General features: G+C 32.4%; 2 protein-coding genes across 2 annotated transcripts; one reads left to right on the top strand and one right to left on the bottom strand.

Annotated features, from left to right (window-relative positions):
- Positions 1-3,193: 3,193 nt before the first annotated feature.
- On the bottom strand, positions 3,194-8,215 carry LOC146901839 (protein NRT1/ PTR FAMILY 4.6-like). The gene is made up of 5 exons (XM_085733473.1): positions 8,109-8,215; positions 7,894-7,996; positions 7,570-7,787; positions 5,365-5,805; positions 3,194-4,329 (listed from the first exon to the last, which is right to left on the bottom strand). Exons 1-5 carry the CDS (start codon positions 8,109-8,111, stop codon positions 3,346-3,348), a joined length of 1,749 nt encoding a protein of 582 aa, XP_085589599.1. The 5' UTR covers positions 8,112-8,215; the 3' UTR covers positions 3,194-3,345.
- A 7,853-nt stretch (positions 8,216-16,068) lies between these two features.
- LOC146901838 (uncharacterized) lies at positions 16,069-17,093 on the top strand. Its single transcript, XM_085737084.1, has one exon. It carries the CDS (start codon positions 16,122-16,124, stop codon positions 17,091-17,093), a length of 972 nt encoding a protein of 323 aa, XP_085593210.1. The 5' UTR covers positions 16,069-16,121.
- The last annotated feature ends 134 nt before the right edge of the window (positions 17,094-17,227 follow it).

Below are 17,227 nucleotides of genomic sequence, written 5' to 3'. Positions count from 1 at the left end.
TTTTAATAATTCAGGCTACCTTCAACGGTTGAGTAATGAAACAAAAAAGATTACTCATAATATAACTCTTTATTTATCATATAAAATATTACATATTATAACTCGTTATTTATCATATACAATATTTGTTTTTGGTTATGTGGGATTTTAAACCTCTAAAACATATACCCTAACCTGATCGCGTCTCTGCTATATGGGACCTGCTTAAGACCCGCGGCATTTTACTCTAGAACTTGATCACGTCTCTGCCATTTAGGACCTGCTTAAGACCCGCGAAATCACCTCCGGATAACAAATCCTTCACTGTTTGTTTATTAGGTGTTTTGTGCTGAATGGTGAAAGGGCTAATGAGTATGATCTTCTAAGGATTCACTCGAAGGACCATGTTGAGTGGGTTACATGGCTATCGTCTTTTCGTAATTCAATTTCTCCGAAAATGAAATCTCTGTTGGATTTAAAGATTCAGATATTTTTCAATGATTTTACATCAGAAGAAGACTTTTCTTGCTGCAGGCAGTGCACTGAAAGCCACAGAGAGTCGCCAGTAGCGCTTATGATGTTGTTGTGGCAATCATAAGGCCATCGGGGCATCACATCGAACCCGGCAGAGCGATGGGTTTATGCTTTTTCAATAATATTTTGGTAGCCGTTGCTTACCTTTTAGCTAGAGTAAGTCAAGTTCACTGATCCCAAGTGTAGTACTTGATCTCAAAATTAATGGAGTTTGAACCCGGACCTTACAAATTACAATGCATTGTCCCTACCAACTAAATTATGCTCACGGGGACTATATAAACAATTAATTATTACATAAAATATAAAAGAAATAAATAATAGGTTGAATCCTTCATGAAAAATTACTAATTTGAAAGAATTAACAACAATGTTAATGTTTGTGTTATATGCAAAACATTAATTGAAAATCCATATAATTGAAAAGTAATAAAAGAAAAATATTGCCTCATATTATAACCCGTAATTTTATTGTGGTGATATAACCTGTAATTTATTAAATGAACTATTATTATCTATATAAAATATAAAATAAATATATTTTAGCTATCCAAGTTGAAAAAAATATCAAAAGTTTGTGTTTATAAAGAAAACAATGAGCACATGTAGGCAAACAAAATTATTTCCATATAAATATATAAATTTGATTAAAACAAATAATTTAATAAAATAATTATCTAAAATTTTATCTATCAATTTATTATTTATAAAATGAATGAATTATCTATTAAATTTGATAAAAATTATGCCTAATTAAATATAATTTAAAATGAAATGTAATGAAGGAGAAAATTGAGAAACCAATAAATAGTTAGAACTCCTTCAAAAAAAAGAAGATAAATAGTTAGAAATAAACACAAAACTTATGTGAATTTTGTGTCAAAAAAAAATATGAATTTTCTTATGGGTTATTCATATGGTTCTTAGCTATTTATACACCTTTTGTGCATGTAACAAACTTTGAAAAAATTGTAGATTTATGAAAATGATGAGTAGTTTAGTTAGAAATCATACAAAAAACACCTAAGTTTATGCTTTGAAGGATAAGACCTTAGGAGCATTTCCTTAAATGATTTTTGTGTGGTTCTTTGCATAAAATACTCATAACTACCTATGATTTCTCAAATCCACACTTTTCTCAAGGTTTTTTATAGCCACAAAAGGCGACTGTTATAAAAAAAAAAAGTGAATCTTATGTGAAAGAATCATACAAAAAACATGTAATGAAATGCACCCAGGTTTTATCCTTAAAATAAAGATTTTTTTAGTGACAAATGCTAGCAATTAGTTGTTAAAAGAACAAAAAATATACAAATAAAAAAGTTAAATGAATATAATAGTAATAATAGACTTAAGAAGAAAAACAATAATAGCAACGGTGGCAGTAATTAGGGATGACAAAAAAATTATACGCATATTTACAAATGAAAATCTACCATGAGTACAAAATAGATAGCTTATCAAGTACACACAGATAAAATACATTGATATTTTAAGTACTCTAAATTATTAAATACAGACACATAAGTAACGGTATCTCTGCATGCAATTTATAATGATAATCGAGATAAGTAATTTACAAAGATATTTATGCTACATGAAACATTGAATTAATTAGAACCATGCTCATAGCATGCGAAATTAAAATTGTTTTAACATTCAGTATCCACAATACCCACCCAAAAAATTATCACTCATTGCTAAGGTATACAAAGAAAGACTGCAGAGACCAAACGTACCTTCATAAGTGAACATGCAAAAAATGGTCTTCCCCTGTTAGCAGCGGTTTGTGCAATGTGCCTAACCGTAAATCTCCCGCAACCACACAGTAGTTGCATTGAGGAAGATGACTTGGTGTCCTTGACGAATGAGCAACGTTCCGTTGGGACGAGTTTGTACCAACATCCATCATCATGTGATTCGATTTTGGTATTCGATGGAAGGTTCTATTTTGGTATTAAATGGAGGTTGCACAAACAAATTCGATTTTGAACAAAAGAGAGAATTAGATGAGATTTAGGTTTTGTGTTTGTCCCTAATTTCGATTTCTTTACTTTTACTTTGTTCCTTATGGCACGTCATATATCCTTGTCAGCCAAAACAATTGTCACCTCAACTATGTACGACCATTTATAACGTCCATAAGCAAAAAATGGTCTTCCCCTGTTAGCAGCGGTTTGTGCAATGTGCCTAACCGTAAATCTCCCGCAACCACACAACAGTTGCATTGAGGAAGATGACTTGGTGTCCTTGACGAATGAGCAACGTTCCGTTGGGACGAGTTTGTACCAACATCCATCATCATGTGATTCGATTTTGGTATTCGATGGAAGGTTCAATTTTGGTATTAAATGGAGGTTGCACAAACAAATTCGATTTTGAACAAAAGAGAGAATTAGATGAGATTTAGGTTTTGTGTTTGTCCCTAATTTCGATTTCTTTACTTTTACTTTGTTCCTTATGGCACATCATATATCCTTGTCAGCCAAAACAATTGTCACCTCAACTATGTACGACCATTTATAACGTCATAGACCACAATGATTTTTTTTTTGTTGGTCAAAAGTTAAAAAATCTCTTGAATCATGATGCAAAAACACATCCACCACACACAACCCCCCCCCCCCCCCCCCCCCCCCCCCCCCCCCCCCCCCGCGTCCCCGTCCACAGCATAAAACAATTTAAAGACCAAATTATTATTTATCTCTTCAATTTATAAAATATGGTAGTACATTGATTAAATTAATGAGCATCGATCCAAGTGATAAATAAATGATAATATAGTGAAAGGTAACTACATCAACAATTCAATATTAGTCCATGCTTCTAGTTCTAGCATCCATGGTTTGGTGAAGATCTATATTTGTAGGAATTGGCCCAAAAGAGATAATGAACAAAGTTGAATCCACTAAGCACGCACATCAACCAATAAAACCTCTCAAGATGATAATGATTCAAGTTTTCCCCCAACAGCCATGGTGTTTCTCCGAATGCTCCAGTCACCTTATTGATAACAGACACAAGAACAGTGCTAAGAAAATATCCCATAGCCAATGAAGCCCATGAAAGTGATGTAGCTAAAGACCTCATACTCCAAGGTGCCTCAGTGAAGAAAAACTCCATCATACCAGCCAATGTAAAAAGATCAGCGGAACCTAAAAACAAGTATTGTAAAGCCACCCATAAGAATGTTATAGGAAGAGGTTTTGTTGAATCCAACAAACCATATTTAGTAGCTGTTTTCTTTCTTTTGGTTTCTACTAATGCTGCAACAGCCATAGCTACAATGGATAGAAATAGACCTGTCCCTATTCTTTGTAGATGTGTTATTCCCATTTCAGTTTTGGTTATTTTTCTAGCAAATGGAACAATGACATGGTTGTAGAGTGGTGCAAGGATCATGATGAAGAGGACAGGAAATACAGGTAGTGAAGCTGGAGGGACTTTGAAGGAACCAATCATGGTGTTCATTGTGGATGATTGTTGAACTGAAAATGTTGATAATTGAGCTAAACAACAGTTTAGCATTATGGTTGACATGAATATGGGAAGAATTTTTAATACAATTTTTGCATCTTCTACTTCTTTTACTGTGCATTTTAATTTTGGGTGAACTGGTTCAATTACTGCTTTGTTGAGGCATTTTAGGCTTTGTGTTAATGGTGTTTGGTGATATATCATCTTCTCTTTTCTAGTATTGGTTTGTTCTCCATCTCCTATTTCAGCTGTATAGGATGGAGTTGTTGGCATGCTAGTGATGGCATTGGTTGAGGAATTCCTTGATTTACAGTTAGTGCAAATTGCTGCCACAAGAACCTGTCATCATCAAAATCAAAGCAGCTTGTTTAGTCTCTTTGACTAGTCATCTTATTATATATTGTTTGAGTGAATAAGCAAATTATTCCTTGTAATTGTATACCTATCGGTCAAAATAATCTCTAATTTTTGCAAATAAACAAATATGTCCCTAAATTTATAAAGCATCAGTCAAAATAGTCACTCTAATAACTTTTGTAGTTAGAATTATGAGGTGACACATTAATTGAATATGTGGACCCTTGATCTCACATTAATTACATCATACCATAGACTAATTTACCCAAAAATTTTAGATCTCTCAAGGATTGAATTGCCGGTAACTAATCCATTTGTAATTGCAGTTACGGACAAATTTGATCCTAAAATGACACAAATTTCATAGGAAAATTAGTCTCTATGGAGCTGACATTAATGTGGTATCATTGTGCGATGTAACATGTTTATTTAACGTGTCACGTCATAGCTCTAATGACATAAGTTAATAGACCGACTTTTTCCAATGATATTCTACAATTTTAGACATGTTTTTGTCAATTGACAAAATTGCATGACTATTTTGACCAATATTTACAATTTCGAGGACCAATCTATATATTAGCTCTATATTTTTAGTAGTTGCTAGTTGCTTAAAACATGGATGTGGATTTAATGCATTCGGCCAATCTCACAGTCACTCATATGAATTGGATCGATGGTTCACGTTTTAACTTTAAATTTTGGATCCGATTTATAAAAATCAAAATGTGGGCCATCCAATTTTAACCTTATGGTTTAGATCACATGACCGCGTCAAATGCTGACTTGATTTCCCCGTAGTTAGGGGTTCATGCATTTATGCAGTCAGTTAATTAAACCATTGGATGAAAATCGGATGATTTTGATTTAAACTCCAACAAATATGGTTTAAAACATAACTTAAAGTATAATCCAAACATTCTTCATCCAACGACTGAAATTTTCTCATGCATAGAATCCATTCCTTCAAATGCCTGCTTCTGTAATTGCAGGGAATCAGGATCCTCTAAAGTATACCTTGAACATAGGTGTGATGGGGCTTCCAGCAGGAACCTTGGTTCTATACTTGTGTGAACCAAGAAGAAAAACAGGAATGGAGAGCAATATTGAAGCAGTTGATACACCTAAACCCCATTGCCATCCTTTGTTGTCTTCAATCCACACCACAAAAGTAACTGCAAACAATGCACCACATGCCAGGCTGAAGACAAAGTAATTAAAAAATTCAGACCTTTTCTTTCTTCCTTCTGGTGTAGTCTCATCAAATTGTTCAGCTCCATGAGGAGGAAGTGAACCTTTTATTCCCCCTACTCCAAGTGCCACAAGATAGAGTCCTGCAAATAGCATAGCTGCTTTTCCACCTTGTACTGTCTTGCATAAACTGTTGGTGCTTCCCATAACACATTTTGGTGGTTTGAGTGGTGGTATGTGAGCTTGTATAGTAAGCACTAGTAGACCCTGTTGATCTCACTCTCAACTTAATTATTATCTTGATAACATCATAGAAATGTTATATTTTTTCAGTTATTCCTTAACATGCTTCAATTATTTGACAATTTCATTAAACTAATCTCAATATATGTGATAAATCAATGCTTCCTTTCTTTGGTTAACTTATTAGTTTTGTATGATATGATATGATTGAAGGGCTGTTTAGATTGACTTATTGATCTTATTTATTGGCATATGTACTTTGAGACTATTTAAAAAAGCGTATGAAAAAAACTTATGATATATACATAAGTTTACTTTATTATATTTTACCTTTCATTATTGAAATAGTTTATATATAAACATTTATATGATAAACGTTTATGTTATAAGGGCAAATTGCACTTACCTCCCTTCAGGTTTGTTAAAATGTCACTCACACCCCCTCTGTTTTATAATCAGACACAAACCTCCCCTACTTAATTTTAAATGTGAGAAAAACCTCCCTTATAGATTAACACCGTTAGGTTCCGTTGAAACATACATTGTTTGATCCACTGGCAGTAGATCAATTGAGCAAACATGCATCGTTACCTTTATTCCACACTCTAAATTCTCTTTCATTTCTACTTTTTGTGTTTCTGTATTTCAAATTAAAATTGATTGTGTTTCTGTGTTTCAATTTAAAATCGATAGTCAATATGGAATTGGTATTTGTACGAATGTTGGGATGCACTTTAAACCAATTAGTTTGCTATCATGACGCAAGCACATGACAGAGGAGCAATTGGCAGTGAAAAAAATGGCAGCACCTATCTAATGCTAATAAAAAAAACAATAGAATTATGAAGGTTCCCTAAAGTAATCAAGGAAATTCCGATTAAGAAAAAAAACTTGTTAACACAGTATACAAAAGTGAAAAATACTGATTAACAGAAACTTAACAAAGAAAGTGGCCTGGGAAATTCAAAGGTAAATTAAAGAATGTCGTTCAAGGAATTCTGTGGAAAAAATGCAAAAAACTAGGGCACAACTCAGAGAAGTCAAGAGTCAAAAGTGGATAAATGTTTTTCTCACTAACAGTGTTTCAACGGTGTTAACTTGAAGGGAGGTAGGTGTTAATTTAAAAAATAGAGGGGGTGTTTGTGTTGTTTAGTTAAACCTCGAGGGAGGTCAATGTAATTTTCCCATGTTATAAACACTTAATTAAGTTATTTATCCAAATAGGGCCTAAAGCTATAAACTTAGTTGGAAAATAGGCTCAATTTCATGAGGTCCATATTGTTTTCAAAATCAAAATGGTCATGCTTCTTTTGTCTTTCTTCTCTTCTGTCCTTGTTTTTTGGTGATGTTGAAAATTGAAAAAGGGTCCCACCTAGTGGGGATTGTACTATTGACAATACTTTGTGGTTGTCAATCAAAATCTTGACCATGTGGTTATCTCACGCATCTTTATTGCTTCATTCTTCTAGAATTCACCCTCTTCAAAATATTCCATTGGTATAATTCCTCCTTAGTATAGGGTAATTTGTAATTACCTACCTAAAAGCACAACCTATAGGAGTAATATTATGTACACCTTTCCACATTCAAGCCTTCCATTGAAAATTATGGTGGTAACACTAATTTTAGCTTATTATTATTATTCATTTTTTTTAATTATCATGTGTCTGATATAGAAGCCAGTATTCTGATGAATTTGGAAGTCTTGAAGTATTTTCCTGCAAAGCTAATATATTAACTTCAAACAAAGAGGAAAAATATAGAAGCTTAAATAGGATAAAAACTTACCATGAATTCTATTGCAGCACTTATTAAGTAGATGAAATAAGTAGTGAAAAAAGCATCTGCAAGAAATCCACCAAGAATAGCAAGTAGGAAAGCTGTTCCCATGAAGTTGGTGACAATGTTGGCAGAGCTAGAAGGTGAAAAGTGCATAAACTTGGAAAGGTATAAAACAAGGTTGCTTGCATTTGCAAGATATGCTAGGTTCTCCAATACCTCCACAGCTGTTGAAAAATTAGAATATGTTATGTATAGTACTATAACATTGTAGGTTAATTAACATTTTGGAAATCAATGAAACATAAAAGAAATTAATGTGATTGTACTAACCTAAAACAAAGGAGGCAGCAAGCATTCCACCATGATTTCCTTTGATGGCTGGTCTGTTCCTCCAATCTACATAGCCTTCCCAAACTTGCACCCTTGCTTCTTCCTGGCAAAAACAAATTAAATTTGGTGTTAAAGTTAAATTAATACAATACTATAAAGAAATAGACTAAGATTGGAATAATTAATAAAAAAAGATTAATTTAGGAAAGTTCTACCATATCTATCTATTTTTATCTTTAATTTGGGATAGTGGTGGCAGAATAGTTAATTTGATGAAGAGCACTTTCTACTATGTGTTTTTAAGGAGAGCACTTTCTATTATGTTGGAAGTGATAAAGAGAACTGAATTTATAGATGGGGAAATGGAATTTCTGATATATGAGGAAAGGTCTAGACTTTTTGAAAGCAACAATTCATTCTCATGAATCTTTTTAATTTTACCTTTCTTTTATTTATTGTTGATGTTGACTGTTTCTACTGTTACCTCACTCTTGATTTCTTGTTTTTCTTTCATTCCTTCATCATATCATGGAGGTGGTGTTGCTGATTGATGTTCCCTTGGTAATGTGCAGCATATCTCTATAGTAAATTATATAATTAATTTACCTCTAAAACAAAACTCAATTAATTTAGAAAACATTTTCTGTTTTTACTTTTAGGTACAAAATTAATTTTCTTTTTTGGATTTTTTCACGAGATAATCTTGTTCGAGACACAGTCAGACATTAAAACGTGAACATCTCTTTCAGAGTATATTGGTTCGTAAAATTGTGGTAGACCGGCATTACAAAGAGTTGTCTTCCTTGAGTTGTGACTTGGGAGTTACTCTAACAGTTTATCTATCTATTAACAAACTCTAAAATGAAAATAGATTAATTAACTAGAATTTCTCGATTCTTCTAAAAAAAATATACTTTGGGATAAAATCTAGCTTTTTTATATTGCCATCAAAGGCGAAGCTTAGTTTCCAGATCAATTGTTATTCAACTCCAACACGAAATGAGTACTAGCTTCTTGAAAGATTATTCTTGCCGAAATGAAATTTCTATTGTGAATAATACTCTACATTTTTTTTTTTGAAAGATATTGTGAATTTCACATGAAACATGATAATTTTGTAATTAAAAATAAAAACATGAAAAAGAAGAAAAGCAACTCAAACAGATAACAAAACGTATTATATTTTTTCAAAAGAAAAAAAAAAACTATGTATGTTTGTTTTAACGTTGTTGTGATGTGTCAAATGTCAATTAAAGTTTTAAATTGGATAGAAGAGTAGATGTTAAGCAATATATAAGAGGACCTATAAATTCAATTTCTTAAGATTTTAAATGAAGTTATGGTGTTCGGTCTCACTTGCAAGTTGGCATGGTTGTTTTGGATTCAATATGATGAGTCAACTCAATGAGGCTCCCTTTCATGGTGTTGGATAAGGACACGGAAAATCTCACAAATAGAAGAGTAGATGTTAAGCAACATATAATTGTTAGAGGACTCATAAACTCAATGTTTTAAGATTATAGGTGAAGATGTGGTGTTCAATCTCACATATGTGCATTCTCTTTCTCCGATGTATTAAACCAACCCTGTGACTCTTTCTGTCATGACTCAATAATGGTATCAATATTGGTTTGACTTGATGGGAAAGCGAGAGAGAATCATGGTGTTGAATCAAGGATCACGTTTGATGGAGAGATTGTTGTGATGTGTTAAGTGTGAGTTAAAGTCTCACATTGAATAAAAGAGTATATGTTTAACAATATACAAGTGGAGTTATAAACCCAATGCTTTAAGGTTTTGTGGAAAGATGTGGTGCACAATCTCACGTTATATATATATGTGAGAGAGAGAGAGAGAGAGAGAGAGAGAGAGAGAGAGAGAGAGAGAGAGAGAGAGAGAGAGAGAGAGAGAGAGAGAGAGAGAGAGAGAGAGAGAGAGAGAGTCCAAATTTGTAGAGTACCTCAAACACAACCACAAATTTAACATCGTGAAAAACAAAAATGTCGAATCTACGAACAAACTCACAACATCTAATTTAATAGCATAAAACGAAAAATATCTACAAATAATGTGACAAAGTCAAAGTGATTGGAACACTCATGCCTCCATATTTGAAACGTTGACGACCTTGCCACCATTAGTTGAGTCGGTAATTGATTGAAGTTGATCTCTCAATCTAATCCATTTCACCAAGATGAGAAATCAAACAAACTTCACAGTGAGACAACGAGATCCAAAAAAAAAAATTAAGAAAATCTTGATCTATGTAAAAACTACTTATCTAGAATAAAAAAGATATATAAAATAAAAAGACGTGACTCATTTTCAATGAAAGAAGAATAAGAAGAAATTTAGAGAGATGGTAAAAGTTACCAATCTAAAAAATTAATTGATTTATGTGATTGCACTTAACTCAATGTAACAATACAACTCAGTGAAACTTTCGCTCATAGACTAACAAATGTTCTCATATGTTCTACATGTTTCCTGTTTATTTAGTTGCTTATTGTTGACAGGATAATGTTATAACAAATATGGAAATGCTATAGTGATTGTAATTAATTCAATATATAATCTGGAGGAAAAAACAATAGTTGTTGACATCGATTTATAAACTACATATTGGGAAATTAAAGGTGGCGTTAGGTAATTGCATGAAGAAACCATGTAATGTGTGTATACCAAGTAATGATAGATGCTATGGCATTGCAAGCTGAGACAAATTTTTAAAAGCAAGTGGCCAAATATTATTGACAAAAAGCCATAATGCATGACGGTGGGAGTGAAGGAATAAATAAAAAGAAGCTTTTATCAAGGATGGCCTACACCACATCCCACACCACTAATACTCCCACAAAAGCACACATCGGTCTACATAGTCCACTGTCCTTATGCTATATTATCCACGTATAAATTTTAAACAATTCACCAACTTTAATATTATTTTTTAATAAAATTGTGTCGTACAACTCAGATTTTGTCAAAAAAAAAAACATTTTAGATAATAAAAGATTGTTTTGACATTTGATATCATGGGACTGTGAGCTCGAATTTATAATTTTTTTTACTTCTCAACATTAACTGTGTGAATTTTATCATTAGATTCGTTCAGAAAAGATTATATATAAAGTTTTTCATAAAAAATAGATACAATATTTATTTTTTTATAAAAATAATATCTCTAATTAATTTTCTACCTTTTACTGTCATCATACAACTAAAATATTGATTAAAGGTAGATAAAGTTATAAACTATTTACTTTATATATATATATATATATATATATATATATATATATATATATATATATATATATATATATATATATATATATATATGAGGAGGGATCCATTGACTCCAAGAGTAAGTTTATTGACTTACTCCAAATCACCACCATTCATTTCCTTTTAATCTAATGGCTTTATGATTCATTTAATTATTACTTACATGGTCTTCTGTATTGAATCTCCTTCTTCTTTTGTTATCACAACTCTCTTCTCTATGTTTGTCGTGTGCCCTAACTCATCCATATTAATTTTTCCCAATCATCCAAAACTTCAACACCATCATCATCTACTACAACAGATCTCAATTCATAATCCTATTACGGCAAAGTCAATGATTTTTATTATTATTATGATAGTGTATTGAGAGACCAATATGAGATTATCAATCCTCAAATGATTTGTAAAAGGGTTCTCAATGTGTTCCAATACCGCAACCAATTCATATCAATTTATATGCACCAGGAGCCACTACAATTCAGACTTACAACCACAAATTGATACAAGTGAAACAATCTAAAACATGAATTGTGTTTAAATAAAAGAATACAGTAATGGCTGCTAGGGGAAGAAGGGGGAGAACAAAAACCCAGATCCGTTAAAAAAATAAAGGTTTTTGTTACAACCAACATCAATCACATCCCTAAAAATATTCAATTTTGACTTTCTAAATAATTGCAGGGAAATTAGAGAAAACCAAGGAAAACTTAAAAGGTCATTACTAGAATTCATGAATGGAAATGTGTGATGATAACATCCAGAAAAAGAGTGAAACGATACATGGAAGGGTTGGATTATTCGTGATTGCGGAAAGCAAACAAAGGAATGGAAGAGAGATAGTGTGTGGGAGAATATAATTTAGTGTTCATATGAGATGATTAATAATTAATTTGAACCATTAGATTAAAACAAAATGAAGGGATAAGATTTGGAGTTAGTCAACAAACTTACTCTTGGAGTCAATGGATCCCTCCTCTATATATATATATATATATATATATATATATATATATATATATATATATATATATATATATATATATATATATATATATATATATAAAAGTTATAATTAGGACTAAAGTAATTCTTTACGACCTTCAACTATCTTTGTTGCTAAACTGGTTTAACTTAATTAGGGTTAAAAGACTTAAATGATTGGTGTTCAAATTTTAATGATGGAGAAAGAGTACTGCCATAATTAATAATATACTTATATTTTCCTGATAAAAAAAACTTTGTATTTGATCCTTCCTGACCACGAATAAAACAAAAAGGGGACCATTTTAAAAATACAAACATCAAGTTTTCAATCTAAACTACTGTTTAAAATTGGGTACATAAATTTGATGGTGACTAATATTGTAGCTATTTGGTCAGGCCATGTGAATTTTGTTTTGTTCCATTTAAATTTCCTAAGAGAACTTTCAAGTTGAAGGGGACTGAAGAATTCTCATGTATTCTTCTATTGGGTCATTAAACAGTAATGTAGTACCCAACCCAGTCATTATATCGATTATGTAATGTATGGTATTCCCTGCTGGTTAGACTACATGTTTTTGGACCACATGTGATGTGAGTCCCTTGATCATAAAAATATGTGGCGTTTAGATTGGAAGAGTAATGTGGATGGATGAATTTTCGATTTATATGGGATCTCAAAGTTGGGTGGCTATTATGCCTATAGGATCCAGCATTCCAACTAGCTTATATTACCACTTACCCAACTCCATTTATTGGTGTACTATCTAATAGTAGTTCCTCTGTGTTGAGTTTTAAAAAGTTCCACTCAATAAAAAAGGGGGGGGGGGGGGGGGGGCTAGAAATTAGAATGTTCGAAATCATTTTGGAGGAAGTTTGTCCAGAGGAAAATGTATGTTTGTCAATAATAATATATTGGGTTAAATAAGTTAATAGTCCCCTTAAATATATATCAACATTTGATTTTAGTCCCCATAAAATATTCTTTAGGTTTTTGGTCCCTCTAAAATTTTTCATTTATGAAATTAGTCTCTGCTCTACATTGAATATTACACTAGAGCATGGACTAATTTCATAAATGAAATTTTTTAGAGGGACCAAATGCCTCAAGAATATTTTATGGGGACTAAAATCAAATGCTAGAAATTAGAATGTTCGAAATCATTTTGGAGGAAGTTTGTCCAGAGGAAAATGTATGTTTGTCAATAATAATATATTGGGTTAAATAAGTTAATAGTCCCCTTAAATATATATCAACATTTGATTTTAGTCCCCATAAAATATTCTTTAGGTTTTTGGTCCCTCTAAAATTTTTCATTTATGAAATTAGTCTCTGCTCTACATTGAATATTACACTAGAGCATGGACTAATTTCATAAATGAAATTTTTTAGAGGGACCAAATGCCTCAAGAATATTTTATGGGGACTAAAATCAAATGTTAGTATATTTATGAAGACTATTTACTTATTTAACCCTAATATATTTCATAAAAAATTAATAAATGTTATATTTATGGAAGAGTGGAGTGAGATCTTATATCTCCAAATAGATATGTCAACGGGAATCCACGAGTACAAATAAAAATGATATTTGTGCTCTATTTATATTTGTGCAGATATGCACAATATGAGTATTTTATTATGCACAAGTATTTACGTTTATCAACGGAAATCATAAATATTAATATTATAAAATGATTTTTTTTAAAATCATATTGATTTTTTTCCTTTTTCACAACAAAATTACTATCCATGAAACATATAATTTCTTTCTGCTTATCTAAAAAAGAAAGGGTCTTGTTAACTTGTGCCCTAAGGGCACATGTTAAGCAATCAAAAGTAGAAACATTCTCTTGAATTTTGTGCATTTAATTAATCAAAAGTCAAAAAATTAAATTTAAATGCATTAATTACACCAAATTATTTCCACTTTTGGCTCATTAACACAAGTTAACATTTCCCAAAAAGAAAATAGAGAACCTCATCCATCCTCCTTTTACTACCACATACACATATGGAACTCTGCAAACCTATTTCAACTGTTTCGAACTCGGTTAATGCTCATTTCTCTAATAGACCGGGGTCATTCCAAGCCAATTTGGACCATTTATTCCGGATCCAAGGTTGGCTTCTCCAATCTGCTCACGCAACTGTACTGTCTGGTCGGATTAGGGCTAGAAGGATAGAAACCCTAGTTCACTTTTTTTTTTGAAACGGAGAAACCCTAGTTCACTACTATAAAAGCTAACTCGTACCAGCAGATACACATTTTTCTACTCTAAAAACATCCAAAGAGAAAGAAGTTATTGTTCAAAATCAGATGATCCCATCGCAAGGCCGTTGATCTCAAGCAGGGACGGACCCATGCACACTACTTTGAGGGCCTGGGCCCTCACTACTTTAGTTCTTTATTTTCTTAAAATACCACCCATACACATATGAATGAAGAGAAGGATGTGTGGCGAACTTTGATAAGTCAATAATGGCCTACACCAAATTATATACTAAATAAACCCAATTAATATGACAATATTCTACCAAATCCCCTAACTAAAACACGAGAAACCCATTCATACTGTGTGAGAGAAGGGGCGCAACACATTACACAAAGCTTCAAATACATAAAGGCATAGGTACCGAGTTTATTGCAAGAGTTCTATAGTAAGAACATGATTTTAATTATGTTGTTCATGTTTGCAGCAATTAGCAATGGAGAATTTTTTTAGAAGAAAGTCATATCTTTGGCCTTCAGGGAAATCATCGACTATTCGAGCACTTGATGAATGTAGAAATATAAAATTGGGTCTGCTCTTGGAAGGAAAAAAAAAAAGGTTTTTGGAATTGATTTGGAAATGCTTCCTAATGATCCTAGTTTAAGGTCAAAAAATGGTAGATTATCATCAAGTGACAGAGCATGGTTCGTAGGTTGGCATAATAGTTAAATGTGTGTGCTTCAACCATTAGGCTACTAGGTTAAAAAAAAAAAAAACTTCGTTGTTGCCTCTAGGTTGGCCTACACTACTAAAAATTCCTGGGTCCGTCCCTGATCTCAAGTCCTGAGGATCTAATAGTTTAAGTCATGTTGGTATCTTTATCGGTCTGCAAGCAATTTTCTGTCGAGATAACAAAAAGAATATTGTGATTTAGTATCCAACATATAATTGCATATTTGCCTATAAGAATTGGTAGGAAAATGGACCCCTCGGGGTAAATTTCTACATAACAAGATGAAGTGTGATCTCATACAAAAATGGATGGGTCTATTTCTTTCCATCTTAAAATGATCACATTCGAGGGCCATGGTTTCCTGCCGGCTTTTCATTTAAATTTAAATAGAAGTATAGGACAAATGTAAAATACTTTTTTTAGGAACAAATGTAAAATGATACTAATACTTTTTCTTTTTTTTTTCAACACATTATTTTCCGTTGTTTAAAATGTATGAGTTTCACCAATGGGTTTTGGAATCCCAGTTCAAATCAAATGTTTATATTTAGTGTATTAGTTTGTGTGTTTTAATCCATAATCATGATTAGCAAACACTTAAGAGTTTAGTTTGTTACAAAGAGTTTAGTTTTGTTACATAGTTTGTTTAGTTTTACAAAGTTTTAACAGCTAGTTACAAAGATTTAATAGTTAGTTACAAGAGACTTAATCTCTAAGTCATTGTATATATATAAATGCTTGTAACTCTTCCATAATAATGTGAATACAATTTTTCTTCAATATTCTCTCTCTCTCAAAATCATAACAAACTCATCATCACCTTAACCAACTTCATCTTCTCCATTGAAACCCAAATTTCAGTTTGCTTTCACACCAAGAAACCAATTGCTGCGCTAATAATTGGCATCAAGAGCCTGGTTCCTCGTTCTGGAAACACAAGAGATACTGTGAAGGGTGAATTTTCTGGGAAACACGAGTGAAGTGTGAAGATTCAAAGGTTTCGTGCGAAGCAATCATGGCCAACAATGGAGGTTTTGGTACAAATATACTGGTTCTTGATGGGAAGAATTGGGAAAGATGGAGTGCATTGATGAGGTCGCTATTTGGCGCGCAAGATGTTCTTGAATTGGTTGAGAATGGATATGAAGATCTTGCTGCAAACGCAACTGATGTTCAAAGAGCTGCGTTCAGGGAACAAAAGAAGAAAGATTGCAAAGCGTTGTTCTACATCCAACAGAATGTGGATTCCAATCACTTTGAGAAGATCTCAAAGATAACAAGATCCAAAGAGGCTTGGGATATTCTGGCAAAATACTATGAAGGAAGTGACAATGTGAAGCAAGTGAAGCTTCAGTCATTGAGAAGAAAGTATGAGTTAATGTTGATGGAAGAAGATCAAAGGATCAGTGATTACATCTCCAAATTGCAATCTATAGTGAACCAGATGAAGGCATGTGGAGAAGAAGTTTCAGATCAGCAAGTTGTGGGTAAGATAATGAGATCTCTCACATCTAAATTTGATTTCATAGTAGTTGTCATACAAGAATCCAAAGATGTGAAAACTCTGAAGATTGAGGAACTTCAATCATCACTTGAAGCTCATGAGATGTTAGTGATTGAAAGAAGTTCAGAAAGAAGTGCCCAACAAGCTCTGCAAGCACAAACCATCAAGAAGGATGGAAATGACAAGAATTCAAAGCAAAGAGGGAGAGGAAGATCCAAGAAGGGAAATTGGGGTAAGCCTGATGAAAAGGGTGAAAATTCAAAGTCTGGTGCAGCTTCTGGTCAAAATCAGAACAAAAAGAAAGATTTTGATAAGAGAAAGATTCAGTGTTACAACTGTGATAAGTTTGAACACTATGCTGATGAATGTTGGCACAAGAAAGATGGAAAGAGAAATCAGAAAGGTGAAGAAAAGGCAAACATAGCACAAGATGGTTCAGATTCTAAAGTAGTTTTGCTGATGGCTACTACATGTGAAGTGTAACGCCCGTCGTAAATTATTTAATTATTTAGAAATATATCTATATATATTTATATGATTTATGAATTTAAGTGATTTATGAGGTTTACATGATTTTATGAGAGATATATGATTTATCTGAAAATTATGTGATATAT

This window comes from Medicago sativa, chromosome 8, assembly GCF_051527215.1.
Source record: "Medicago sativa cultivar Bolivia chromosome 8, Bolivia_mono, whole genome shotgun sequence".
In the NCBI taxonomy this organism is placed as follows: domain Eukaryota; kingdom Viridiplantae; phylum Streptophyta; class Magnoliopsida; order Fabales; family Fabaceae; genus Medicago; species Medicago sativa.
This window is presented reverse-complemented; position numbering and strand designations above follow the sequence as displayed.